At 40.2% G+C, this 26,859-nt stretch overlaps 1 protein-coding gene across 1 annotated transcript; it reads right to left on the bottom strand.

Annotated features, from left to right (window-relative positions):
• Positions 1 to 520: 520 nt before the first annotated feature.
• Positions 521 to 24,232, bottom strand: SMTNL2 (smoothelin like 2). Its single transcript, XM_042879989.1, has 8 exons — positions 23,679 to 24,232; positions 14,454 to 14,541; positions 13,508 to 13,747; positions 11,212 to 11,287; positions 9,617 to 9,787; positions 8,939 to 9,056; positions 7,498 to 7,649; positions 521 to 2,989 (listed from the first exon to the last, which is right to left on the bottom strand). The coding sequence occupies exons 1-8, from the start codon at positions 24,081 to 24,083 to the stop codon at positions 2,863 to 2,865; spliced, it is 1,377 nt and encodes a 458-aa protein (XP_042735923.1). The 5' UTR covers positions 24,084 to 24,232; the 3' UTR covers positions 521 to 2,862.
• Between the last annotated feature and the right edge of the window lie 2,627 nt (positions 24,233 to 26,859).

Consider the following 26,859-nt stretch of genomic DNA (forward strand, 5'->3'; position numbering starts at 1 on the left):
GGCTAGTACAATAAGATAGAGTCACTTGCATTGCTTTTTAAGAACAGAATTACTCACAGCTTTTGTAGGTTAATCCTCCAGCATGTAGTTTATTTCAGTGCTATGTTCTAAGGCAAAACTGCTCAGAAATGGCTTGTAAACAACAACACTGACTAAAGAGAACAAAATGTGTTTAAAGGCTGAAAGTGTGAGGGTTTTGAAAGTTTTAACAAGGAAAAATATAATCACCTAAACAGTAGGTAATGGCTCTGCTAGGAGTATTTTGAAAATCTGACATAAAAAAAAAATTGATCCAGCCTTTAGAAGTAGGATAAAGATGCCAATAAACTGAGATAGTACTGAATATTGGATACAGTGCAGAAACTGTAAAAAAAAAAATCCAAGACACTCCATCTGTGTAAAATACAATATGCTGACTTAATATATTGTTCCTTTGTCATTCATGTTAAATACATTTACCATCATATTCATACACACTGTATTACTTTTAACTAGAAACACTAAAAAGACATCAGGGGCATACTTTACATACATTATTAAATTTAATCATACAATCTCATCCAGGCTATATATTATAGATCAGGCATTCTCTAATGCATTTTAGTGCACTGTACTTTTCTATAACTATGCGATAATACCATATCTATCATGACCTTATATACAAACCATCAGGAGTTAAAACCTGTCTTCTACTCCCCAGCTGGCAAGATACCTTTATGATCATCTCTTTAAAATGGGAGAAATTTTGGAAACTGCACAAATAGCTTTTGGGTAAATGTGAACAAGCTAAACTGTAGCAAAAACCTTAATTCCCCTTAATGAATTGGCAAAACTACTTATGCCTGGAATTTCCTTTTTTATAATTATTTGTTACTAGACCAAAATTGGCCAAGCACTTAACCATGTCCTCAGCACTCAAATCACACAGGACAATCATTCATGACCTGAGACTGTGTACAAATATAATGTATAAAGCTGCTGCTGCCAGTAATATAGCTGCAGTGGAACTTGGCTCTGCTAGTCAATGAAAAATATTCTGCTATAAGAATGGAAATATGCACATCACATACCTACTGCAGACTCATTTCTCATTGTGCCTAATTTGATCATTTCTCCAAAACACAACTACAGTTTGTTCATCTTTACAGAGTGTTTGTTGGAACAATTTATTCATCAGAACTATGATCATTCAAGAAAGTTAGGAACCAAAGACAATGGCAGACACATTACAAACACCTTGCCTGTCCTCTGTCCACTTGCACTAAACCTGTATGAGCAGTGCCTGGGATTACTACTAGTTTAATCACATATCTTTCAGAAACATACTAAGATGCACATTTAAAACATGCTTTCAAGCTGTTTCCAGCGTGTTGTAGAAACAGGCTAGGCACATTGCGAACAGCTTTTGGTGATCCAGCTCTTCAGCAGTTAGCTTATACTCTACCTTTACATGGTTTTTTCTTTTCAGACTTTGTCTGATAAAGCGGTTGCTTCATTCATGGTTTCTTAAGTAAACTTCACTGGAAAGGAAGGATAAAATAAAATCCTTCTATAAAGAAGCAGTAATTCTAAAGAACATTTGATATGTTGTATTATAAACAGTCATCAACACAGAGCCAAAGTCATCTTTGTAACTATCTACAAAGAGCATAAATAAATGCAGGTTAAAAACCCATTCTCTAGCATGAGTTGAGGGCTTGTGGCTGGCTGTTTTTACTTTATATAGACTATTCTTAGAATAGAAATACATTAAAAGGCCCTAGAAAAAAAAAATATATATGCTTATTTAGTGTTTTTGTTTACAGTGTTCAATGGGAAAACAAAGCTGTGTTGATTTAGCAAACAGAAAATCAGAAAAGATAAAACATGAACTTTATGTCTAGCAATTCTGGCGCAAACCCACGCTAGTTAATGGAGACACTGTTGATTTAACATTAATTTAATTGAAACCAGATACTAGCCCAAAGCATTTTAGAGTTCCCACGTATTTCACACTTTTTTTTGGAACACTGCCTGGCCACATTAGAGAACATGGGGACTGAACAAGCTGTAAAGGCTTCATTCCTGTCCACGCTGGACCTCCGCTCTCCAGAGCTTCGAATAGTGCCTATTTCACATGTGCATGTGTGCATGCACACGTTCGCTGAAGTGGGATGGAGATGGTGGAGGGGTAATATTGCTAAATTTGCTAAAGAGGATTTTTCTTGTCTGTCTATTACTTCTGTGGTATACTGAGCAAAGAAGTGGAAGTGAAGTAGCTGCCTCCTAGAGTTTTACCTGTATTTTTAGGAGGGAACATCTTCATAGCAGAATTACTTGTCAGCGTATAAAACTGTTTCTAGCCCAGTAATGTAGCAACAGGACAAGGAGTTACCCTACCAAAAGAGGGTAGAGATTTGGATTAGATATTAGGCAGAAATTATTTACCATGAAGACAGCGAGGTACTGGAACTGGTTTCCCAGATAAGTTTTGGATGCCCCATTCCCAGAAGTATCCAAGGCCAGGGTGGCTGGAGCTTTGAGCGACGTGATCTAGCGAGTGGCAACCCTGCCCATAGCGGTGGGATTAGAACTAGATGATCTTTAAGGTCCCTTCCAACCCAAGCCATTCTGTAATTCTAACAGAGACAGGAGCTGAGATTTAGCTTCCTGTAACCTTTGAAAGAATATTAAAAATTAAACCTACTATTAGCACCAAAAGTACATAGGCACTGCTCAGCAACACTTCAGTCAGCAAATACAATTGAATGCTTTTCACTGTCCACATGCTTGCAAGAACTAACAGTGTTCTATTTGCAAAATGTCAGTCTTCCCATTAGCATAATATACTTGATCATTCTGGCTGGATGGGTGGTGATGGTTTTACTCAAAGCGTCGTAGATGATTATACAGAGATTGGACATAAGTGAAGACACACATGGGGTCTGGCTTGTGGCCCATCATCATCATGTCATCCACTTCTATCAGACGATCACAGTGAGCCATTTTCCTGTAGTAATAATAAAACAGATTCAGCAAATCAAGAGTTAAAGCCAAAGCCTGTAACTACTTCCAAGATTCTTTGCTGCTCTGAGTTGAGCATCACTGAGGGATATAAGAAATCCTGAGATTTATCAGGAACAGTGAAATGGTCAGGCTGAGGTAATATTGGAGTCTGTTATTTTAGCGATCATGGAAAATACTTGTTCTTCCCCTCTTTTCCTCTATACTGTGATCTGACCCAATCTTGTATAGCCTTTTTCACTGTCCTATGTTTCTGTGGCACGTAATATAATCTCATTCCTGTGCCCAAGACTTAGTAAACAGGGCAAAATGAGTGTGCAAACTATGAGGTTTTTCTACTTATTAAACAGAAAACTTCCAAAGAATAGGAAAACATGAGATCAGATGTGCTCATTAAAAGCCAAAGTGGCCATAGGTTCTTCTTGTTTGCTTTCCCCTGTCCTTACATGAGCAACTCGGATTGTTGTCCAAGATGACCATCATGTTGGAGAGCATAAGCCTGAGATCTGGAGCATTGTGAAGAAAAAGAAAGATCTGCTCAAGCCTAGGATTAAAAATCACAAGGACAGTAAGCATTTGAGCTGTTGAGCTCACATTATGGCTAACAGCAATAATTGAGAGCCTTTTTTGGCAATAAGAGAACAGTTTAGACGCCATCACAGCTAAGGAGAAGTAATTTCTGTAGATATTTCTTACCCAATGTCTCTCTTTGTGTGCATGCTCAAGTTCTTGACTTTTCCTTCTACTTATCGCTAGATTGAAATTGAGGTAAAAGCACACTTCAATTTTGAGAGTTGTATACATTTTAAGTTCAGAGAATAACCATCTGAAAATGCTGTAGTGTCATTTTAACTCACTGATGTGTAAGAAAATTTGTGTATGCTTATTTGTGTAAAAAACTGTGATTCACAAATTACATAAATAATTTGCCAGGTGCTAGAATAGGGACAAGGGAAGAGCAACTGATGTCATCTACCTCAACTTCTGCAAAGCAGTTGATGCAACAGAAGGAAAGAATGCCATCCAGAAGGACCTGGACAAGCTTGAGACGTGGGCCCATGTGAACTAAATGAGGTTGAACAATTCCAAATGCAAAGTGCTGCACTTTCTCTGGGACAATCCCAGACATGAGTACAGACTGGGAGAACAGCTCATTAAGAGCAGCCATGAAGAGAAGGACTTGGAGGTTCTGATGGATGAAAAGCTCAACATGAGCCTGCAGTGTGCATTTGCAGCTCAGAAGGTCAACTACATCCTGAATGCCTCAAAAAAAAAGTAGCAGCCAGCAGTGTAAAGGAGGCAATTGTCCCCTTCTACTCTGCCCTTGTGAGGCACCATGTTCAAGCTTAAGGCTCCCACCGCAAGAAATATATGGAGCTGTTGGAGGGGATCCAGAGGAGGCCACCAAGATTATCAGAGAGCTAAAGCACCTCACCTATGAAGAAAAGTTGATGGAGTTGAGGTTGTTTAGCCTGGAGAAGGCTCTGAGGAGATCACATTGCAACCTTCTGGTACTTAAAGGGGGCTTATAAAAAAAAAAACAAAACACCCAAATATTTTACATGGGCAAATAGTAATAGAAGGAGTTAGAATGGTCTCAAACTAAAATAAGAGAGATTTAAGTAAGATATTAGGAGGAAATTTTTTAGTTAGAGGTTGGTGAGGCACAGGAACAGGTTGTCCAGAGAAGTTGTGGATGCTCCATTCCCTGGAGGCATTCAAGATCAGGTTGGTGGGGCTGTAAGCAGACTGATCTAATGTCTGGCATTCCTTCTTAGAGCAGGGGGAGGTAGAACTAGATGATCTTTAAGGTTCCTTGCAACTGAAGCCATTTTGTGATTTTATGAACCCTCACACAAAACTCAATTCCAAAAGTTAATTTGCTTGCTCTTTCCCCTTTAAGGGTCACAGGTTTTCCTGGAGACATTGCGTATATTAACATGCCTGAGATTCAAATCATGTTTTGTGTAAGTGGGATTGGCAAAGAAGCTACAAGTTGAATGTCCAGTCCCAGTGGGCTGTCAGTAAAAGTTGGATGCATTGTGCTCTATGAATTCAAGTTTCCTTTCTTATGATTGACATGGACAAATCCATTAAGACTTCTTAATTACTTGAAAAACAAAATGAAAAAAAACAAAAACAAACAAAAAACCTACAAACAACACTTTCTCCCCCAATAATTAAAAAAAAAAAAATCAAACATAGAGAGAAGTAGTATACAGTGGTTGGCTTTTTACTCCTCTAAGGTTAACTCATTAGCCTGTTTTCTCAAGTTTAGCTAAGGCTGACAAAGTAACTACAACTAAATTTTTTCCAATTTAAATGACATGTTTGTGGTATAGCAACTGCAATGTTAATTGCACAATTACACTGAAATGCTGAAGATCTGCAATTGTTTGCCTAAACAGAGAACCACACAATAGAATTCTTTACATTTCTAGAAATATAAGTTCTACATAAACTATAGCACTGGCTGCCTCTCCCTTATTCTTTATAAATTAGTTTCCCATGCTTACAATTTATCTTTTTTGAACACTGGAAAGAAGTCACTTTATAATGCAATTCAGACCTCTTGACTTTGAATATGTTACAGAACAATAAAGAGATAGGACACAGGGTTTTCACTAGTACTGCGCTTTCTGTTTCTCTCCATTACACCACCCTTATTTCCATTACATGCATACCATATAATGGTGTACATGGTCCTGACAACATTGATAAAGCCAAAGCTTTGTTCCTGTTACTTTCAGAAAGGGAAAGAAGAAATGCCATCTTAACTGGTACACACCAGTCTGTTGCAAAAGAAGCATCTGTGGGAACCTGAGGGATCTATCTTTGCAGTTGAGTACACAGTCAGATCAGTTCTGCCCATAATTAAAAGTTAGTCTCCACTTCATCTGATCAGGAGAGAGCACTGCAGTGCCCCGATCAATAAACCATCAAATACATAACATTGTGATGCTAGTTATCACCAGAATAATTATTTCCCCAAGTAATACATAAAAGAGATGCAGAATAAATCTTTCTGCAGACTGAGGAGTAATTTGCATTTATTTGTATTACAGGTATGTAGTATTCAAATACATTCACTAGGCTGAACTGAGTTTGTCTGAGCATCAGTTTCCACAGATGCAAACCCCTGTAATTCTGCATGAGTAGAATTTGCTAATGATAGCCTATGTGAAAGATTAACTGTCATTGATACTAAAATCCATACAAAAATAAAGATACATGATAAATGAAGTGGCAGGCTGATAATTGAACAACTTTCCTCCCTGTTAACAACCTTTTGCAGACCTAGGCAAACATCAATGTAAGTAGAAACCAAACATGGCTTCTACTCAGCATTCCTTGGCCGCAGAGAAGCTAACAGAGAAACCAAACTGCTCAATTAAGAAATGCAAGGACACAGAAGTCATACTGCACACCCACTGGCAATGTAAAAATCGCAACAGAGAAAGTAAATATCTAAAATGTACTTCAATCTACAGGTTGCAACTTTCTTTTTCTGGAAACTACTCAGACAGCTAAACATAGATCATTCAAGATAAAAGTATGCAAGTCTCGCTTACCAACACACAGCCATCCAGTAGATTGTTAACAATTACTTCTGTCATGCAATCTGTTCTGTTTATATTGTGTTTCTAATGGGCTGGGCTATATACACTCTGGGTTTTGTCTTGTGTAAGTCCCAGAGAATGCAAATATGTACGGTTTAGGAACTTTCCAGGTAGTCATTTACATGACCTGAGAAATAATATTCTGTCAGTAACAACCTCTATAAAATATATTTGCCAGGGCTACTTTCTTTTAAAAGCAGCATCCCATTGTAATGAAGTTCTTATCAATACACACTACCAAATATTGGAAGGCAAGCATTTGCAGCAGATGTTAATAAGGCACCTTGAAGTGTGACAAGTGCAAGCTGTGAATTTCTACATCTATGTAGAGCACAACTGAAATCCAGTGACTGCACATACACTCATACAACATACTGAAAAAGCCAGTAATGCATACAAATGTAAGATCAAAACTACAGTACAGTCTTACAGCATCAGGGAACAATGAGAAGCAACAGAATTAAGGACTCCAGAGATCCTTTGAAGCTAATGGCTTTGTGCAGTAGCAGTCTTGTTAGCAATATCATCTGTGGTAAAATGCAGTGAGTGAAACCTACTGCTAACAGAAGCTGCAGCAGTCACATGTTCTAGCAGTTGCTTCTAGGATCACAGAAGTGAGAAAGCAGAATTGAAGTACCACTCAAAGATAGTTCTGAACATGGGACTCCAGTCAGCTACTCTGTGTCTGGCAAAAACACATTTGATTTTCAGTTGCTGTTCTATGCATTCTTCATGCAGAGCTTTACTTTTTAGCACAACACACTTAAGTTAATGATATAGGATCTACAGAAAGAATGATTAAACTCTTCACTGCTGTCCAGCTTCATGAGATTGGAACTGCAAGCACTTCAGAGAGATTTAAGGCAATACTCACTCAGCCATGGTGAAAGCCAGCTCAAAGTTCTGCTTGCGGTTAGCTGGATCAAGCTTATTATAATCAAAAGTTTCAGGAAAGAAAGAATGTACAAGAGCACAGAATGCCATCCCATCATTCCAGCTTGAGGAGAAGTTCTGGAGATCAATGTGCTGTCACAATGAAAAAAAAACACACATTAATGCAGAGCTGGAGAACATGGAAGAGCAGTTGCTTTCACTCACTGTAGTTTTCTGTCCTGTTCTCCCACTGACTAGAGTAACAGAGCACAGGCTTTGTGGTTTTCCTTCCCCTCTGTGCATGTCCAATACATTAATTGTATTCTGAGAAGAAAGTGCCTCTTGCCTGACATGCCCAGATACAAAGCAAACATACACTCAAGGTCCCTGATCCCAAAAGCTAGTAAAATACTGTGAAGAATCTCGTGAAACTCAGTGAGCTCTGGAGCAGGCCCAATGTACCAGCTCAGTGTCGACGTACAATGAGGACATTGCTTATGCCTATGAAGTATTTATAATTGAAAAATGGTTCACCTTGTGATAAATAATACTGGATAACTGCTTACTTGCTGCTCAGTAAGGCCTAATTCATTGCTTCTTTATTATACAGAGTAGACCTAACTCTTCCAGTATTTCTACTACTGCAGACTCTGCTTCTTAGAACTAATGTTTATTGTTACTTTCAACTGCCAGAATGAAACAAAGTATGTTTTGGTTCTCTGCTAGTGTTGCTTTCACATCATACAAAATTTGAAATCCAACTTTCCTCTTTAACAACTAACAGTCACGTTCATTAGCTCTGCTGGAAAATACTGTGATTTAGCACATTTTACAAAATGCTGAAGAACATGCATTACTGGGGAAAACAAAAAAACACAAACAAAACTGGAAAATTTTTCTCATCCCCCTTGAAACTGCTTTGGGAATTATGGCTTAAGGCCAGGAAAAATTACTGAAGATCTCAGCAACTGAATTCTCTTATCTACTGTGATGTTGCCTTACAGAAATTAATTCACTAACATGTTGTGATTCTCTCTCAAATATTTAATAAAAATTCACTTATCTAAAATCAGAAGAGAATAATTTGGTCTTTTGTGTAGCCAAAATGAGACAGGTTCTATGTAATGGAAAAATACTGTTCAGACTTTACATGATGAGAATGCAAAAATCACAGTCTGCATCTAAGAAAAATACATGTGTATAGTGAAGTCCACATATGTAACCATGGAAATGTCAGCTTTCAGAGCAAACACTGCTGCAATGCTTTGAGAGACATAGAAAAATCTCATTCATGCAATGACTGTCCTGAAGTGTTGCCCATGCAACATGATGTCACAACACCATGACACCGGGGGAAGTTAACTCACTGTTTAGCATGTTTTACATTCAGTTTTTGAGCAGGTTCTTCTGAAAAAGAGAGCTGGAAGTGCTAATGTCTTCACCTTGTATCCTATGGTTTTTGAGCGACACCAGTCTAACAAAATTTGCTTAATGCTGCTAGCGCTGGCAACCCCAAAACTCTGTGATCTCTTCAGTTTAGGTCTGGATTGTCCTTTTCCTCTGGAAAATTAACAGAGACCAGATTAAATTACATTCTAGAATAACTTAAACCTACTTGTCAGCAACATATATGCAACCTTGCCCAGATTCACTCCCTGATCAGATGATATTTGAGAAACACATGGCTAAAATTTCAACATGCCAGTTCCACAAATAAAAAAAATTTTCATTTCACTGAAGCCAGGATTTTGAGTCTTCTTCTGTTTAAATCATGCCCTTATCGTGATGTATAAAGAGTAGTCCTTGTTCTTCTTCCTTAACAAATGACAACAAAAGATCCTCAGTTTCTTATTTTAAGAAGAGAAGGCAGCTTTCACAACACTCCTAATAAAAGGCATCAGCTTCTTCAACTAAACAACTTCAAAGATAGAAATCGGTACCTGTAAATTTCCAGGGCTCAATTTGCAATGTCGGCAAATCTGTACGTTACTTTACAGCCCCCTGAGCTCAAAATTCTACACTGTAAGAGTCTTCCCACCAAGTTGTCCTCTGCTAGCAACAATTAACAAATTAGTTTCCCATAAACAAATCCATTCTGGAGATGTAAGAGAGTGACATACTTTCCACTGTCTTGCTCAAATTTCTCAAAAAGTGCTTTCCTGGTCTGTGTTCCTGTAGTTCGTGGAAGCGTCTGAGACCGTACCAGTTCTCGCCTTCTTTCAACTTGACGATGTACAGTAGGAGGAGAGGAGTGAGGCTTGGGTGTCACACCACAGTAACTATCAGTTGCACTAGAAAAGAATTACAGGAAAACTATGTGGTTAAAGAAAAAATAAAAGTAGCACTCTGCAGTGCCAGCACTCAGCATAAATGCCCAGGGTTGCCTGTCAAAACAGCAACTTCAAGAGGATGTGAATGGGTCAAAAGTAATTTAAGTGAAGGTTAAAGTTCTATTAATAGACAACAGCACTCAAGTACAGAAAGTTCTAAGGTACTTTTAGGCACGAGACAGTTAGCCAAGCCACAAAGGCTTTACAGCCCAGAGTAGAAGAACAGCAACACCTTTAAGAAAACACATAAATTAAAGCAAAAGTTGTGGAGACACAGAAGTACTGAATCCCTTTAACTTCCAACTGTTCATTTCCCAGAAGATTTAATTCACATTTTAAAAATAAACTTGAACAGCAATTCAGGAAGTAATTTTGAAAATTTTAGTTATAGTACACAGAATCCTTAGCACATTGGTGTTGTTTCACCGATTGTAACTTGAAAATATGATTAATATAAAGGATTATATTTTCATTTGTGTTTATTTGAGCAGTAAACCACTTCATCAGAATTAAGGAAGTAAGCCAGGCTTAGCTTTGAAAGTGCTCCCCATGATGCACAAACTGAAGCAAAGAGTGTGACACTGAATTTACTGTTAAGTTCTGATATATCTGGAGGTCATTCTCCTGACAGCAAGATCTTCAAAGTGCTTGGTATATCAAATGTTGGAACAAACTTGGAAGAAATGTTATGTCAAAATCTGTATGATTTTCAAGGCATGAAGAAGCTCAACTTAAGAGATTTAAATTGGCTGTTCTCTCCCTTTTCTTGATGCATATTTTGCATGCCAGGATTGCCTGGTTACGGCTGTAGTAATTGCCATACCATATAACACTATACTAAGGAACTGTGACTGTATTAATTAAAAAAAAAAAAATGTAACTTTTTTTTTTTTTTCTCCAAAAAGACAGCTAGAAGTCTTCTGTATCCTGCAATGCGTTTATCTACAAACCAAACTCTAGTCTAGCCAAACTATGGATGTTTGATGGCAGTCATTTGCTGGTTTTCAAAATATAAGTTCAAAGCAGAAACTGACACATCTGACTATTTTTAAAAGTATTTTCAAAATGCCTGAGATCTCTCTTCCCCTAACAAAAATCCACCGCAGAGTAGTATAGTGCTAGTAGCACATTTAAAAAAAATGTGAAATCCACAATTAAGTCTGCTTTAAACTGCTCTGCAAAAGGTTGATTGTTGGTTTTGGTTTTTGTTTTCTTTCCCTCTTTCCTTCTCATCTCTGCTCCACAAAGCTCTCATGGAGGCTTACAAACTTTAATGTGTTTAAATTACAGCATCCGGGACTCACCTGTTCTATAAATCAGCAAGATACTTCATCAAGAATATACAGAACACAATGGCCTAACAAAACATCAAGATAAATGCTTACCTTTCACCAGTTTTGTTTCCACTACTTGCTTCATAGCTTGCAGTAGAGACAGGCTTAGTGACAGACGTGGCATTCACTGTACAAAAAAAAAAAAAAAAAAAAAAAGTAGTATTAATGTTGAAACATTTTTCTCTCCTTCCCTCATGATTTTTCAAATCATTCCCTGGTAAGACAGTCGTGCACGGCTTTTCACCCACTGCAGTAAGAAGTAGCAGGCCTCTGTCTAGGTCCTATTATAAATTAAAAAACCGGGGAAAGATTTTCCCCAGGGATTCATTCCCACAGCAACACTGTTGCAGTACAGCAAAGATTGTGTTAACAGGCCGGAAAAGACTATGAGAAAATGCCTTTGGTGAAATTGCGTTGGGAACACTGGGTCCTTCTAGGCCCTTGTGCAGACCTTAGAGGAGGGCATAAAGCTATGGATATCTCACTGAAAGGAGAGAAGTGTGCTATGACTTAGCTCACCACAGTCATTTTGGCATGTCTACCACATTTGGGATGTCTACCACAGTTGACAGCATAATTTAAATTACCCAATCTTAACTTACACTAGGAACTTTTCTAATTTTAAAGTAGAACGTACTCCAAAGGTAGCTCAAAATCAACCTTGCATCTTCCTCTTCTTGCTTTTGAGGTTACATCTTTTGTGCTCTCCATCTTAGAGCCCAATACTAGAGTCTAGGCACCACAAATGTGGAGAATGGAGTGACTTGTCCAGATTTAACACTAACTAAAGCCAAAACGTTTTGTACAAGGCTTCTTCATTTATGGAAGGCTTCTCACATAGACAAAGGAAGGCTTCTCACATAGACAAGACTGACATCTTGGAAGCAATTCAACCTAATTGCTGTCCAAATCGCTCTATGAAGGCACTGAACTGCTGGCCTATTAAAGGACTTAGATCAACTAGACATCTCATTTATAACACTCCATTAAATGCCAGCATACAGAAGCAAATCTGGAACCACAAACAACTGCCAAACAGCTGTACAAATCTCACAGGTTTTAAGCTGGGGAGGAGTGCGATTTGAGATCACTGTGAAATGCCAGTACATTGTGTAATGGTAACAGCTTGGTGATATAAATCAGAAGCAGTTTTAGATAAAGCTCAAGTCGTCTATTCCTACTGGAATAAAAAGTCCTAAAGGCATTTTGTCCTTTTACGCATTTACACATGCAGACTACTTACTCTTCTTCTGCTCAGATAAATTTGCTTTAAAATCCAGAGTGGGCCCAGTACTTTCCAGCTGTCATTAGCTTGCATTCAGTCACATTTTTCCCGATTATCTGAGACATTCACCAATGAAACTGCATTCTGACCTTCTTCTCTGGCACCTATTGTTTTCCACTGTAGAGAATGCCTAACATTACACATGCATTCCACTATGCAAATATACATAGGTGCCCACTTGCTTTGAACTGATGGAGAGCCCAATAAACTAAAACAAGGATCCACGATACCCAGAAAATTGAATCTGCAAGCAATCTTGTTAGCGATTTTAATACTGTCACGTACCTATTAAATGGAACTAGATGCTCAGATCTGAATCCCCCAGATATGGAACACAGAATCCCTCTCAAAATGCTTTGCATAAGGATACACTGGTGGGAATACTCACCTCCATTGGCAGATGAAGTCATTGTTCTCACTGAAATTGGGAGGGAGGGAGGGGAAGCAACAGAGGAATGCTTTCCTACATTCTTAGCTTGAATATGATAAAATTTGAAAGATGAAACTGCAAATACTCTGTTTCTCATTGGCAATTCCATCTGATCTATCTCTACTGTTTCTGATCAATAAAGCATCACCAACACTAAACACACACGAAATACAGCCCAAAGACGAATTATCTGACTGTAAATCAAATGACATGAGCTTTTTTATTTTAAAAAATTTAACTTACAGATAAAATTCTGCAGTAACTTTGTCTACTTGTCAGTCTGCTGTCAGTCATTCCTCCCTCCAAACAATTTTTAAACCTGTTAGCAAATGCTCCCTTAACTTCTCAAGATACTTCTTCAGTAACTGTACTAGAACATTAGGTTGCACTGTGAACTCAATTATATTAGGCAACAAAAATTCTCAGAAGATGTGACATTATAAATTCAACCTCCAACTAGGTCCCACAATATTACAAATCAGAGCATCCCATTATGAAAGGGAAGCCATAGAAGCAAGGTTACATAATTACTTCCAGGTTACAGGACAATCTCCACGTCCCTAGTTTCTTGAAGTAATGAAATGAAACAGAGCTTCAGAAAACATACTGCTTTTTTTATCCCCGTATTTTACCTGACTGGTTAGAAGTTGTCAATGCCATCTCATTTTTGCTCTGGTTTTGTCCAAGCAGGCCAGTGGTTGCACTAGTTGTTCCTGCTGAATGAACAGTTTCTCCTGAAAACTTCTCTGATGTTCTGGTTACTGCAGTAACAGGAAGGTGGGGCATCTGTAAGGTTATTGCAGGAGCATGGGCCTCAGGGGAAGAGTCTGACATATAAGAAGAGGTCAGCTCATGGGAGGCTTTTGCCTGACCTGGTGAATAAGAGAAAAGCAGAAAGGAAATAAATCTACTTAATACTTGTAATAAAATTACAAACAAATTTCCATGCAACAACTTTGTTTTACAAGTCAATCAAAGTATTCTATCCAGTTCTCCCTCTGAGACATTATACCATTTACAGCACCCTGCAGAAATTGAAGTACAATCCTGGTACCTGTCCTGCATGACATTCAGCAAAAACAGCCTTTTCAGATTATTAATTCATTAGCACCTACATTTGGTAAGCTCCTCCTCTTCCTCTGTGCAACCCAGCCACGTGATGCAGATTAGAAATCAGCATCCTTGTTCTTTTCTAGTTTCACAAAATGCTGGGCACCTCAGTTTTCTCTAAAATATAGATCAGAAGCAAATGCCCCCAGTGAAGGATGATTTAAATAGATTGGTAATTTGCAAGATGTTTTGAGATGTAAGGCTATAATGGAACCCAGAATAGCTGATCTTATTATCAGGGGGGCACTGAGATTATAGTCTCCAGTTTATGAAACAACACAGTGCATGCTTAACATTGAAGTTGAACATTAAAAGTTAGACTCCTAATAAGGAAATAAACAGCCGCAGCACAAAATCCATCCTGAAACCATTTCAGATTTTAATGATTCCAACATCCAAAAGCTGCTCTATGACTGCCAGAATCAGGTATTTTTTAAAGTAATCCTTCAGTTCTTGCCCTGTTCCTACCTGATGAAGACTGATGCCCATTTTCAATGATGGAAGAACTACAAACTCTTCTAAACTCAGGTTTGTGGTGGTCATCCAGGTCTACACTCTGTCAGAACAGAAAATGGACACAACTAAATTTTAAACAGCATCAAAAGTTAAATTATCCAGAAACCCCAGCCAAGAACAGGCCTTCCTTTACTAGTGATCATGATACAGGAGGGGAGGAATTATTTAATTCCAAAGGCCAGAACTTGAAAACAGAACACTGGAATGTACAACTCACATCAATCCTCACATACTTGTCCCAGCAGGCCCCATGCAACTAGCAGGGATCATCCACTTTTGTTAGATAAAGCTATCAGTATCCACTGTGACTGTGATAAACTGAAGACCCTGTCTAATAGTTGAGAGACGAGAGAAATGTGAGATGTGTAACTCCAGATCAAATCTTCCTGTTCTACTTCTTTTATTTCATCAGAAAGTCTGAAAGACTGGTGTTAAAGTAAGGGCATCCACCTTACTAGGAGCACATGGAAATCTGAGATGCTTCAGAGGACATAAATTTCCATCTATATATGAGAAAAGATAGGTGAATGTATCTGGTATTTACTTAACCATTTATTTGGAAGCAAAACCTCGATTTACTCAGTATTTTTCAGACAATAGGTTTAGTTTACTTCTCCTGACTGTTTCTGAGTCAGTGATCTTGCTGGAGTTACATACGCACTTCTGTGCTCTGCTAGATAAAGGTCTGGAGGCTACATAACAAGGCAAGTTTGGTCTGTTTACTGTTAAAACGTGTAAAAGGTGCTGCTTTGTAAAAACAAGCCAAAACCAAACACAACCACAAGTTTTAACACAACGTGCCTTATAGCTCTATTAGGACAATTGAACTTTCTTTCATGCCCCAGTATGGTTTCATATACACCTAAAATAGCAGTGGTCCAAAAATCTAAAATTCTCTTACAAGCAAAAGCACTATTAGCTCCACTGTTTTTTGTGGGATATCTTTCATTTAGAGACCTCTTGAAAGAGGAATTTTCATAAAAGCAAGCTCCTCAGTTGCCTCTATGTGCTTTGCATACAGAGATTACTGATACATCAGAAATGGGAAAAAGTGAGATGTGTAAGGGAGGACAATCAAGGCTGCTAGACATTAACGAGAACTGCACCACACTTATTCCTCAGTTCTTCTACGAGAGCACAGAGAAACTGTCAGATTACAGGAGTATTCTGTAACCAACCGCTCAGCTTGAAGCAGCAGCCTTGAACAGCATTAGAAAGCTTTTGCACATGGAGTAACCTCTGAAGAAAAACCGTAGAGGCATTTTTCACAAAACCTTATTTTGATGCAAACCTGGATTAAAAAATTGACAAGAGAGAAAACAACGCTACATTTATAGCTTCAGCAGGTGTTCACACTATATCACAATAAAACAGCAACAAAACAGGCAAACAAATCACCTAAATGAAGATTCAGGTAACTTTGGAATTATTCCTACAAGACAGTTACAGGAATTGCAAGAAAATAAGAAGAAATAAACAGAACTACCAAACTTCCTGGTCAAATACACGAGCAGAGATGGCTTCATGGTATACAATGCAAGTTGACTTCTGGAGTATTTAATCTGTCTGCTTGTATACTGCAGGTCTTTGTGTCTCATGCAGTTACTCCAGCACTGTTGAGTGCCATCAGGCCCCCAGATACCAATGAATAATGTTTGTTTAGATCTTCGTAAGTGATCATAGCCAGCTAGGCAATCACTCTGTTGCTTTCCCCATAGCAGGCTGGTTCTCTGCAGATGTCCTTTCAGCAGTCTGTCAACACTAAAGACTTTTCTGACAGTGTCAAAATAGAACATCCATGTTATAATTTTAGTCCTCCTTGTTCACAAAGACATCATGCTGAACCACAAACAGTGCAGAAAGATTCTTAATGATTGTGCTCCTGCAAACATGTGAGATTTTCTCATCAAAAAAGGTCAGAACTCATCCTTTCTAATAATCACTGGCAGGTAGAAGGAGGCTTGCAAGAGGAGGTTGTGGAGTCTCCTTCTCTGGAGATGTTCAAGACCTGCCTGGATGCCGACCTGTGTGAGCTGGTGTACGGAACCTGCTTTGGCAGGGGGGTTGGACTCAATGATCTCTGGAGGTCCCTTCCAACCCCTACAATTCTGTGAAATCCTTCAACAAAGGATGCATACTCAGTCACACAGCTACAGCTCTGCGATTCTGCTTTAAAATTCATCCTTCAAACATAACTTCACTCAGAGGGTGGTGACACACCGGAACAGGTTGCCCAGGGAGATTGCGGATGCCCCTGGAGGTATTCAAGGCCAGGCTGGATGTGGCTCTGGGCAGCCTGGTCTAGTGGCTGGCAACCCTGCCCATGCCATGGGGCGGGGTTGAAACTAGATGATCTTTGAGGTCCTTTTCAACCCAGGCCATTCTATGAATCTATGATTACCTATCTGTAACTGATAGCTTGACAAAAGCAAATCTCAGTATTGGGCCCGGTTAGAGAACCAAATTGAAGTCTGGCATCAAAATACCAGAAAGACCAACTGTTGTTAACAACTGTGATTAACAACTAACACATAAATTCACACTTCTCTTTTTTTGTTTGGCTTTAGCAGCACAGTCATCTGGTAGACTGGAATACTGAGCACCATACTTGTAAGCAGTTTCATACAGCGCTGTGTTCTACATCTGCTTACCTGTCATATTCCTTTTATGTCACAACCAGAAGATGCATCAAACAGAGCTTTGCTAATTTATGTGATTATTCTGTCATTCTCTTATTGCAGATAAATCTTCAGGCTTTTCCTCATGACATATGTGAGGCTATAAGCTAGATCTCACCTGTTTTCATCACAGTTACATTAAAAAAAAAACAAAACACATGGAAAAGCAATAATATGGTTGATGAAAAATTCTAGGGAGAAAAGTATAAAATTCTGGAAGGAACATCGTGAGGGCAGAAAGCAGCCTGTTTTCTTCTCATCAGGGAGAAGCAGAGAAGAGCTTTCTATTGAAACCAATATGGCCTCTGCCCACCGTAACAGCCAAGCTGAGTCAGAAACCTAGACTAGCCACACCTTTCCCAAGCAGACCTCCCAAGGAGCATTAGAGGTGCCCTTATCTTTGACTGTGGAGAACTGTAGACTCTGAAAGTCCCTCTAGGGGCTGAGGGCATTGACTGAAGGAAGGAGAAAAAGAAGGGAAAGAATTCACAGAATGAATTGCCTGGGTTGGAAGGGACCTCAAGGATCATGACTCTCCAATCCCCCTGCCACACGCAGGGCCACCAACCTCCACGTTTAACGCTAAACCAGGCTGCCCAGGGCCCCATCCAATCTGGCCTTGAACACTTCCAGGGATGGACGGGGCATCCACAGCCTCTTTGGGCAGCCTGTTTCAGCACCTCCCCATTCTCAATGTAAAGAGATTTCCCTTGACATCCAACTTAAATCTTTCCTCCCTCAACTCATAACCATTTCCCCTTGTCCTGCTGTTATCAACTCTTTCAAAGAGTTGATTCCCCTCCTGTTTGTAGGCTCTCTTTAGGTACTGAAAAGCTGCAATTAGGTCACCCCACAGCCTTCTTTTCTCCAGGCTGAACAAGCCCAGCTCCCTCAGCCTGTCTTTGTAGAGGAGGTGCTCCAGTCCCCTGATCATCTTCATAGCTCTCCTCTGGACCCTCTCCAACAGCTCTATCTTTCTTGTACTGGGGGTTCCAGACCTCAGAGTACTCCAGATGGGGCCTCACAAGAGCAGAGTAGAGGGGAACAATCATCTCCCTGTCCCTGCTGGCCACCCCTCTTCTAATGGAGCCCAGGATACCATTTGCTTTCTGAGCTGCAAGAGCACACTGCTGGGCTGAGTCAAGGACAATCTACAAACAATGTGTTTTTGAAGAGAAAACACATAGTTTTCCTAGTTTTTATGCTCTCGATTAAATGATATTTTCCTCAGCTTTGAGGGAAGTTGCCAACTAAAGACTCTTATCAGGCACTTCAATCCCTGGAAATCAGCAGACTGTTTACATGACAGACTCATCATAGTTAAGGAATGCGTCCGGGTTACCACCTTTAATCTCAAACTTCTCCTGACTTTAGAGCTGACAGAAATAAGTCCTATAATCTACATATACAGCTTCTCCAGAGGTCACACCAAGAAAAACAGGCAAGGCTAGGTGAGCAGACTTTTCTATTCAAGGAAGAACTGACTAATACTTACTGATTCATCATGACAAGTGCAATTTACTAGCCTGATTCAAGGTAAGAGTAAATTTCTGGACAGAGGAAGCTTAAGTTCAGGGTAGAAATGCTAGATTGGAAGAAAGTGGAAATGTACTATCTCTTTTTATCCATCTGAAAGCCAAGCTGATCTAGATCCAGCCTGATAAGAATTTGGGCTGACATGTTTGTAGACCTTTTAATCACAGATGTTTATATGACACTAACTCAACAACTTAGTATCTTAGGATGAGCAGGACCTAAGCAAGTGATAATTCTCCTACTGCCTTTATCAGTCAAAATTCTCTGGAGCTGATGGAAACTGAATTTCATAGGTACATCCTCCAAACTTGAGATTTGATCAGAAATTTCCAGCGCTCTACCACAATTTTCACATTCAAAAAGTGAAAAACTAAGCATCAGGAAGGAAGGAAGGAAGGAATAGGGGGACACTCTAATTCACTAAAATCTGTCCTCTACTCTTAGAATTCCACAGCCTTTGTATCCAACAGATACACCCTTCCCAACACCACAAACACTGACTGTAATGGGCAAACTATCTATTTTAGCCGCTAAAGGTACCTCTATGCTGTTCTCCCTGTTTTTCACAGAAGATATGCAAAGCTAGCTGCTGAGAATGACATTACAGGTAACTAGCAGCGAAAGCTTTGACCAAAAATTGTCAGAAACAAAGTACAGAACTAATGACCTGTCAGGAGATGTAATTGAAAAAATGAAACATGATCTTCACTGTGTTGCAAATTATTGTGCAGTTAGAACAGAGCTCAGAATATTGTGCTTCTACAAACAATGGAAACACAAGAATTCAGTCAAGTTCGTACTGTATTTCCTTGCAGACAGAAAAAGGACAGAATATAGCAGAACAGTTCAGTAGGAAGCGTCCTACAAAGATCACCGAGTCCAAAAACAAGTCTCATATTGAATAGCTAAAAAGCTATTCTCAAATCTTTTGCCAAAATAAAAACATAAAACCATAGAAGCAGATAACTTTTTGGAAAGAAACGTCTTCAAATAGGAAAAAAGAAAGCAAGGTCCTTTTCTTTCACCTTGACAAAAATCACTGGAACAAGTTGGTACTACTTCTAAAGTAATGCTGATTTTATCCTGTTTTTGTGTTTTTTTTTTTTTTTTTTTTTTTTTTTTTTTTAATATATACTACAATTTGCTCAACACCATCCAAACCACACAGAACATATTAACGTAGTGTTCCAGTCTCACGCAAGAGTGCCTCTATTATGCTAGTATTATTTGATACATAAATGTATCTCTCTTAAAAATGTAACCATGTTATAATTAGAAATCACATCCTGTTTGCAGAGTTATTAACTCAAAATCCTGTTCAATCCATGTAGTTCCAGCTCCAGAACTTATGCTATCCAATAGCCTTGCACCAGCTTCCTGGCTCCAATGATTATAGAAAGAAAAAAAAAAGAAAAAAAGAAAAAAAAAAAAAGGAAAAGAAAAATCTATGTGCCAAAAGTGCTGCATAAATGCTTTAAGAAAAATTAACTCAGAAGGCAAAAACTAATCCAAATTTTTACATATAATAATTTTAAACCAATCCCTACAGTTCTGACATTAGTTTTGTATACTGGCTACTGTCCGTGCTGGATTTGGATGTTCCCTCTCAGCTCAGCAGCTATAATCTAAAGACCTTGGAACATTCCACAGAGCTACTTTTAAACATACTTGGTTATTGTTTATTCATTTTTAAAGAGATAGGAGATCTCATCTTTATTCAGTTTCAATAGTTCAGACTTTTCAGAAAAATCTACTTAGCTGAAGTTTAAGTCAAAACAAATTTACAGATCTAGCTGTAGCAACTGAACAAGTGGGTTTACTAAAGCACTGCAAATACAAAAAGCGATTCTCCTTTCATTACTAAGATTTCTAATCCATCCATACCCAAGATGGAAAAGGAAAGGTGAGCAATTTTCCATGTGTAATCTCTTGGAAGAACAGGGCAAATAAAACTGCCAGTGTAACAACCTTGGATACAAATGACCACCTGATACTAGAACTAACAAATTACTTTCTGAACCATCCTGCTCTACAGAACTGAAATGTTCGCAGAGAGAGAAAAACAAAAAACAAACAAAAAACCTCAGAAAGGGGAGGGGGAAAGACAAAAGACAAGACAAGGAGCAAAAGTACGAAGAACACACTCCCTTCCCCACTCTACGCCCCCAAAACAGCCTTCTCCAGTACCTGGAGAGCCCTGTCTCGAGTACAATGTAAATCACGGGCAGATAACACAAATCCTTTGTAACACTGTCACTGCTGTGCTGCATGCATGCAGGAAATGGGGGCTAATAAACTGTTATCTTGTTAGTCTACCCCACTTGATAGACAGAAAGGCAACTGGGTCCATCTAAATGAGCACATAGACTGTCGTATATCAGATTTCAAGGACAGTGTAGCAGAGACTAGCCAAAGATTATATTTAAAAGGATATTTGTGCCCTTACTATTTAATTATGCTCAGAACACCTTGGCCACATTTTCTTCTCAATGAAATCACCTTTAAAAGTAATCTAGCAATGTTAGAAAACAACAGTTCACACAATAAAGATGCTCAGAATCTTCAATACCTAATCTTCACCCTGAGAAAGAAACTCTCATCCGGAGTATTTTGATAGAAGCGTTGAAGGGAACAGAACTTGACTCCTTACTGGGATAAGAGCTACATCAACTACACACCAGAAAGAAACCCAACCAATAAACCTTTTTCAGGAGCAAAAGAGTACTCTTATTCGCTGCTATTTCCAGAAATATATTATTTGCTTCTCCTATCTCAGACTTATATAAGCATTTACTGTGGATGGAAGTCTCATCAGTTTTTATTGCAACCACTAATTTACCTGAAAACAAACACAGTAGCATTTATGGTTGTATTTCAATGAATATAAGGATGTTACAATTATGAAATAAACAGGAGAGTTTGGCAAAGCAGATTATAATAACAAAAAGAGAATAGATAGAAAGCTTACCCGCATGCTGGACTCACTGCAAAACTCCAAAGAAGGGATCTCCAGAAGAGATCCTTTCCCCCTGGTAGTCAGCTCTTAAATGGGTTTAGGAGAGGTGCAGCCAGGCTCCACCCCTTCCAGCAGCACAGGTGAATTGCCTTCACCTGTTCTCCCAGGGCTGACTCATTGCTCACCTCAGGTGATCAATCAGAGGTTCAGGCCGTGATTCAGCAGTTCCCATACAATGGTACTCTGTTTCAAGTGCTTCTGTTGCACAAATAGAAATTTCAGACAATTCAGGGAATATTTTCATTACCACAGAGAAACTGGGTGACCAACACAGTGATCAAGGCTTGTTCCTTAGTCATTTGAGCACAGCCACATTACATATTTTTTTGATCAACACTGTAATCTCTGCATGCATTTGGTGTGTGTAGTTCTAGCTGCATCTCCCATGGTTCTTAGTACTGAGATTCCTTTACAGTCAGTTATGCTAACCCTGGAAGGCATCCATCCTTGCGGGGAAAATTGTTGGGAGGACACTGGGGAGCTAACAGTACTTTTGTGATCTTCCCTGAACCCTCAAAGCTAAGTAAGAAGGTTCCAGCCAAAACAAAAGCACATTCTGTGTTTCAGCCTAGACTGTTATCTAAAGCTGGATAATGCTATAGCCTCAATGCAAACCTTATCACAGAGCATGGAGTACCCACCACAAATAGGCAGTGGCAATAGAGAAGATGAGTTGTATGAGGCACCACTTTCTCTTATCCCTTCCCTGTCACTGAGCTTAGTTCTGTTTCTTGCAATGTAATAAGTGTGGCTGGCTCCATGGAGGAAAAAAAAAACAAAACAAAACAAACAAACAAACGATCTAGAAGTTGTGTAAGCTGTTCATATTAATGTTTTGCGAGAAAAGGCAGCAACTGCTACAATAGCATTGGAACAGTACTGCATGTGGCTGCTTTGCCTTTTCATTTGGCCAGCTGTTGCCAAATACTTTTGGGTTGGTGGGAAGTAAAAGGGCTGGAATGTTCTACTGACTCTGCTCAATTGCACCCAAACAACTTCAAATTAGCTTAGTTTCCAAGCATTTACTTTTCATCCCCAAGGCCTGGATAGCCAATCCCACAACTGTCCATGCTCCAAGTCTTTAAGAATCTTGCAAGAGATAGATTAATATTAAATGAAATAGGCTGCCAGTTTTGAAAGTTAGCTCTCTAATACCACATAGTTACATATCATCATGTACTGTCTGGAGGCAATCTCTTGGCATCAAGGATTGTACAGGAACTCTCAGCTCCTTCCACAGAACCAGATGCTCTAGAAAAATATTACACAAAGCTCAGTGCCATACGAGCTTCCCACTAACTGAGCTTTCCATGCACCACATTATAAGGCTTCATCTCACAGAAGCAGTTCTACCACTGGGAAGAACATCTCTGTGCTAGTTTAGGACATGGAGACCATGACAGCTTGCATGGGGCACACCTCTCTAAAATTGAGCCAAAGTAGTACAGCACAGCACTTGTGCCTCAAAACTGTCACACTTCAGCACACTAAGTCACTGTGTTAGGTAAGCACATTATTACCTGCTACATATATGCTGAGTTTTTCTCCTTTCTGAGCTTGGCAACTGACAGCACTGCTGGCACACAGGTCCCCCCTGAATCTTAAAAGGATATACAGACATTCACCTACACATAAATACTGATAGCTGAGACTGCCACAACGTCTCTTCTTACTTCTAACCACACTCAACTGAGAGATTGCTACCACTCTAAGCAAGATCTCAGTTTGGCCAAGTAGTATTATAATCAGACACATCTCCAGCTGGCATAACAGTCAAGACCATTTCTCTAGACACCTTCCAAAAGCTCATAAATATTCAATGCACAAGATTGTAAACATTCCCCCGTGTTACCTACAGCTCAGTGTAGACGCATCCACTCACATCAAGTGCTCATGCATCCTCATGACCCTCCCTACATTGCCCCCCCAGCCACAGCCGGCACTTACTTGGCTCCGACCAGACACTGCTAGCTTCGCAAGGGTGGAGAACCTGTCTGCAGAAAAAGCCGGCACTGGAGAGCTGGGTCCCACAGCTGGAGGGCTCCTCTCTGCCTCGTCCTGCCACTCTTGCGGCAGCCCCGCCGACCGGCTAAGGGCCTCCACCTGCCGAGCAAGACGCTCCAGCTGCACCCTCAGGCGTTGGTTCTCCTGCTGCAGCTCTGAGACGGTGCGAGCCAGGGGGCTAGCGAGGCGCAGCACCTCATCCACCTGCCGACTCACGCCTTGCTTGAACACCTGAATGTCCACATGGATCTCCCGAACAGCGCCTCGCAACGTGTCTTCATAGCGCCCCAACGCCTCGCATACCGTCTTTGCTTCGTGGCTGTTCAGGTTGTCGATCTCGCTAGCCATGGTGTTCACGGCCCGCAGTTTCTGTGGTGCGGCCAAATAGGCTCGGGGGGAAACTCGGGAGCCGACGGCTCAGTAGTCCGAACAGATCTTCTCTCCCTGCTGCCACCGCCTTCTCGTCCCCTCGGAGCGCGCACAAAACCTCCCCCTACCCGCTCTTAAGCCCAACCCCCGCATCGGCCTGCCCCCACTGATGCCGGAGCCCGGTTCGCTCCCACAGTGTGGACACAAAGCTCCGCAGAGCCTGCAGAGCGCCCGGCGGCGTCACTGCAGCAGTGTCGCGCCGTAGCGGGGCACCCAAACCAGGAGCTGAGTGACTGCCCAGGGCCGCCCAACTCAGTGTGTGCTCCTTCAGAGGAGATGTAATTTCACGAGAGAACAAACGAAAGAGGGAGGGAGAAGGGGCGGGGGCATTGGGGGTTCACAGCTGTCGGGGCCCTTGAAGGAAAGGCCGGGCGTGGCGGGCTGCAGGCTGTGTTACAGAACCGGACCTGGAGGAGATCGATGATGCAAAGCTTGTGTGTGAAGGGAGTGAAGAGGAGATGGTGGTCTGGCAGGAACGAGGAGAGCAAGCGAAGAGGTCATCATCTCGTGTTTCCTCGGTTGCTTGCATGACAATGCCGAAGTAAACAGAACATATTCCTTCCTGAAGGACACGAAGACAAAGGGTGATAATTGGCTCTGAGACAACTTCTGAAGAAATGCGCATATGTGCACCTTTCCCTATGAGTAGAGAATCAGCTCCCACAACCTGCTGACCATGTTCCTTTATTCATTAGAGCATGAAACAGAAATGTGACATCCTGCATGCTCCTTAATCAGAGAAAGTTTGAAGTGGAGGAACTACCTTGCTGACTTTGTCAGCATACTTTTTACTCTGCTACTTTCAGAACTGCTTTATGCTTTCTAGTGAAGTGTAACAATATAGTATGTTTATGTCTTTTCAGTTCCCACATAACAGCATGCTTTGCAGTACACAAGACATACACATGCCAGTGCTGTACTCATGTACTCAAATCTAGACATACAAATCAAAGCCATGCATGCTCTGAAGATCAGAGGCCTTGCACTTAACTGCACAAAATATGATTGTTAGCAAGAGCACATGTGAATAGATTGCAAGTGCTCTTTATGCAATCTCTCAGAGTGCCATGTTGCAGTCATAATTCCAGAGCCCTTAAAACCAGTTGTGCCCCAGAGCATACGTTAAGTCATTCCCAGAGAGATTTCTGTAGTTGAGATTTGTTTCCACTTGAATCTCATTTCTAAGTTTTAGTTCCTTGAGTCTCTTTTCATTCACTTGCACTTAGTGCAGGGACTGGCCACTGGGTTCATCTTCCCTCTGCCCCTGACCTTCCAGCAGTCATTGTACAAGTCACTTAATTTTTCCACCTGCTGAGGTTTTAAGACCCTTTATGCTCTTCTGCCAGAAGATATAACAGGATATCTTCTAACAGGTGGTGCGTGTGATTTCTGTTTGTTGTCAGGCTTTTTTTAAAAAAGGCTAAAGGCTCATATAAAGAAAGAAGGGGGTTCCTACTCCACAGTAGCTAGGACATGTTATGGGGTTCTGTTACCAGATCTCTCTGGAGAGTACTGTTGGTGACTTTTACATTTGATACTACAATTGAGCATTGTAAACCACAAGATATTGTTCACATTTCCACACTAGAACAATATCTTTTAGGGAAACAATATCTTGTAGGGAAATCTGAGATCATATTTATCATTTCCCACTATCCAGTGTCTGAAAATAAAAGCATGTTTTCTCCCAGCAGTCAGAGGAGCTATCCCTCCAAAGCTTATGGGGCTGTACTTGAATGAGTGTAAGGAAAGCAGGGGAGCACAGCCCAATAGTTGTGGGGTTGTTCTGCCCAGGTGAGGAGGATAAACTCCCTCTCACCATAATCACAGAATCATGGAACTGTAGGGGTTGGAAGGGACCTCTTAGAGATCACAGAGGTCAACCCTCTTGCCAAAGCAGGCTCCCTATAGCAGGTGCACAGGTAGGCATCCAGATAGGCCTTGAATGTCTTCAGAGAATGAGAATCCACAGCCTCCCTGGGCAGCCTGATGGTGCTTCATCACCATCACTGTGAAGTTCTGATACTTGCCAGGTGCAAGAGTCTATACTTGCTTTTGTTAAACCTTATCTGGTTTCTTATTGCCCCTAATCTGGTAACTTAACTTCAGATGACATTTCTGTTCTTTATCAAGTGTTACCATCCTTGCTGTCCCAAAGATATGGAGAGAGAAAGGAACTCACCATTTTTTCCATGGATGTGAATGACTGAGTTGAAGATGAGCTGGAGAATCCTCACAAGCAACACAAATGCTTTCTAGAAGAAATTTGAAGTTGTTCACATTTCAAACCTTGAAAAAAATACATTCTACTAACACAGGCTAACCTAAGAACAAAGTAATCCACTGGTATTTATGTACCAAGGATTTATAGAGCTGCCTTAGATGTAGAAAGACTTTGGTTAACCTAAATAACAGAAACAGATCCTAGAACCAGGCAAGTTGAAGATTGTTTTCCAATGAGGTTTCATAGCTGAACAGCTGTGAAAATTACAATATTTCAGCAACTAAATAAAGGACTGTAAACATTATTAATATTATAAATGATTTATGATCTCAGCAGCTTATCTGAATCGTTAGTTTTGCTCTGAGAAGCTTATTTGAAAATAGTAGAAGATAACAATCACCTTGTGCAGGCTGAGAGCCAAGAGTCTTCAGGTGCTTAGCATAACTGACAGGCAACTTTTCTGTTCTTGGC

Source organism: Lagopus leucura, unplaced genomic scaffold, assembly GCF_019238085.1.
Source record: "Lagopus leucura isolate 7727_CA_CO unplaced genomic scaffold, USGS_WTPT01 Super-Scaffold_100024, whole genome shotgun sequence".
Lineage (NCBI taxonomy): Eukaryota > Metazoa > Chordata > Aves > Galliformes > Phasianidae > Lagopus > Lagopus leucura.

Coding starts and splice junctions, on each gene's coding strand:
- SMTNL2 (XM_042879989.1), bottom strand. CDS start 24,083: ATGGCTAGCGAGATCGACAACCTGAACAGCCACGAAGCAAAGACGGTA. Junction 14,542..23,678: donor CAGTGTCTGGTCGGAGCCAA/GTAAGTGCCGGC, acceptor CTGTTCTGACAG/AGTGTAGACCTGGATGACCA. Junction 9,788..11,211: donor GGAAACAAAACTGGTGAAAG/GTAAGCATTTAT, acceptor ATTCTTTTCTAG/TGCAACTGATAGTTACTGTG.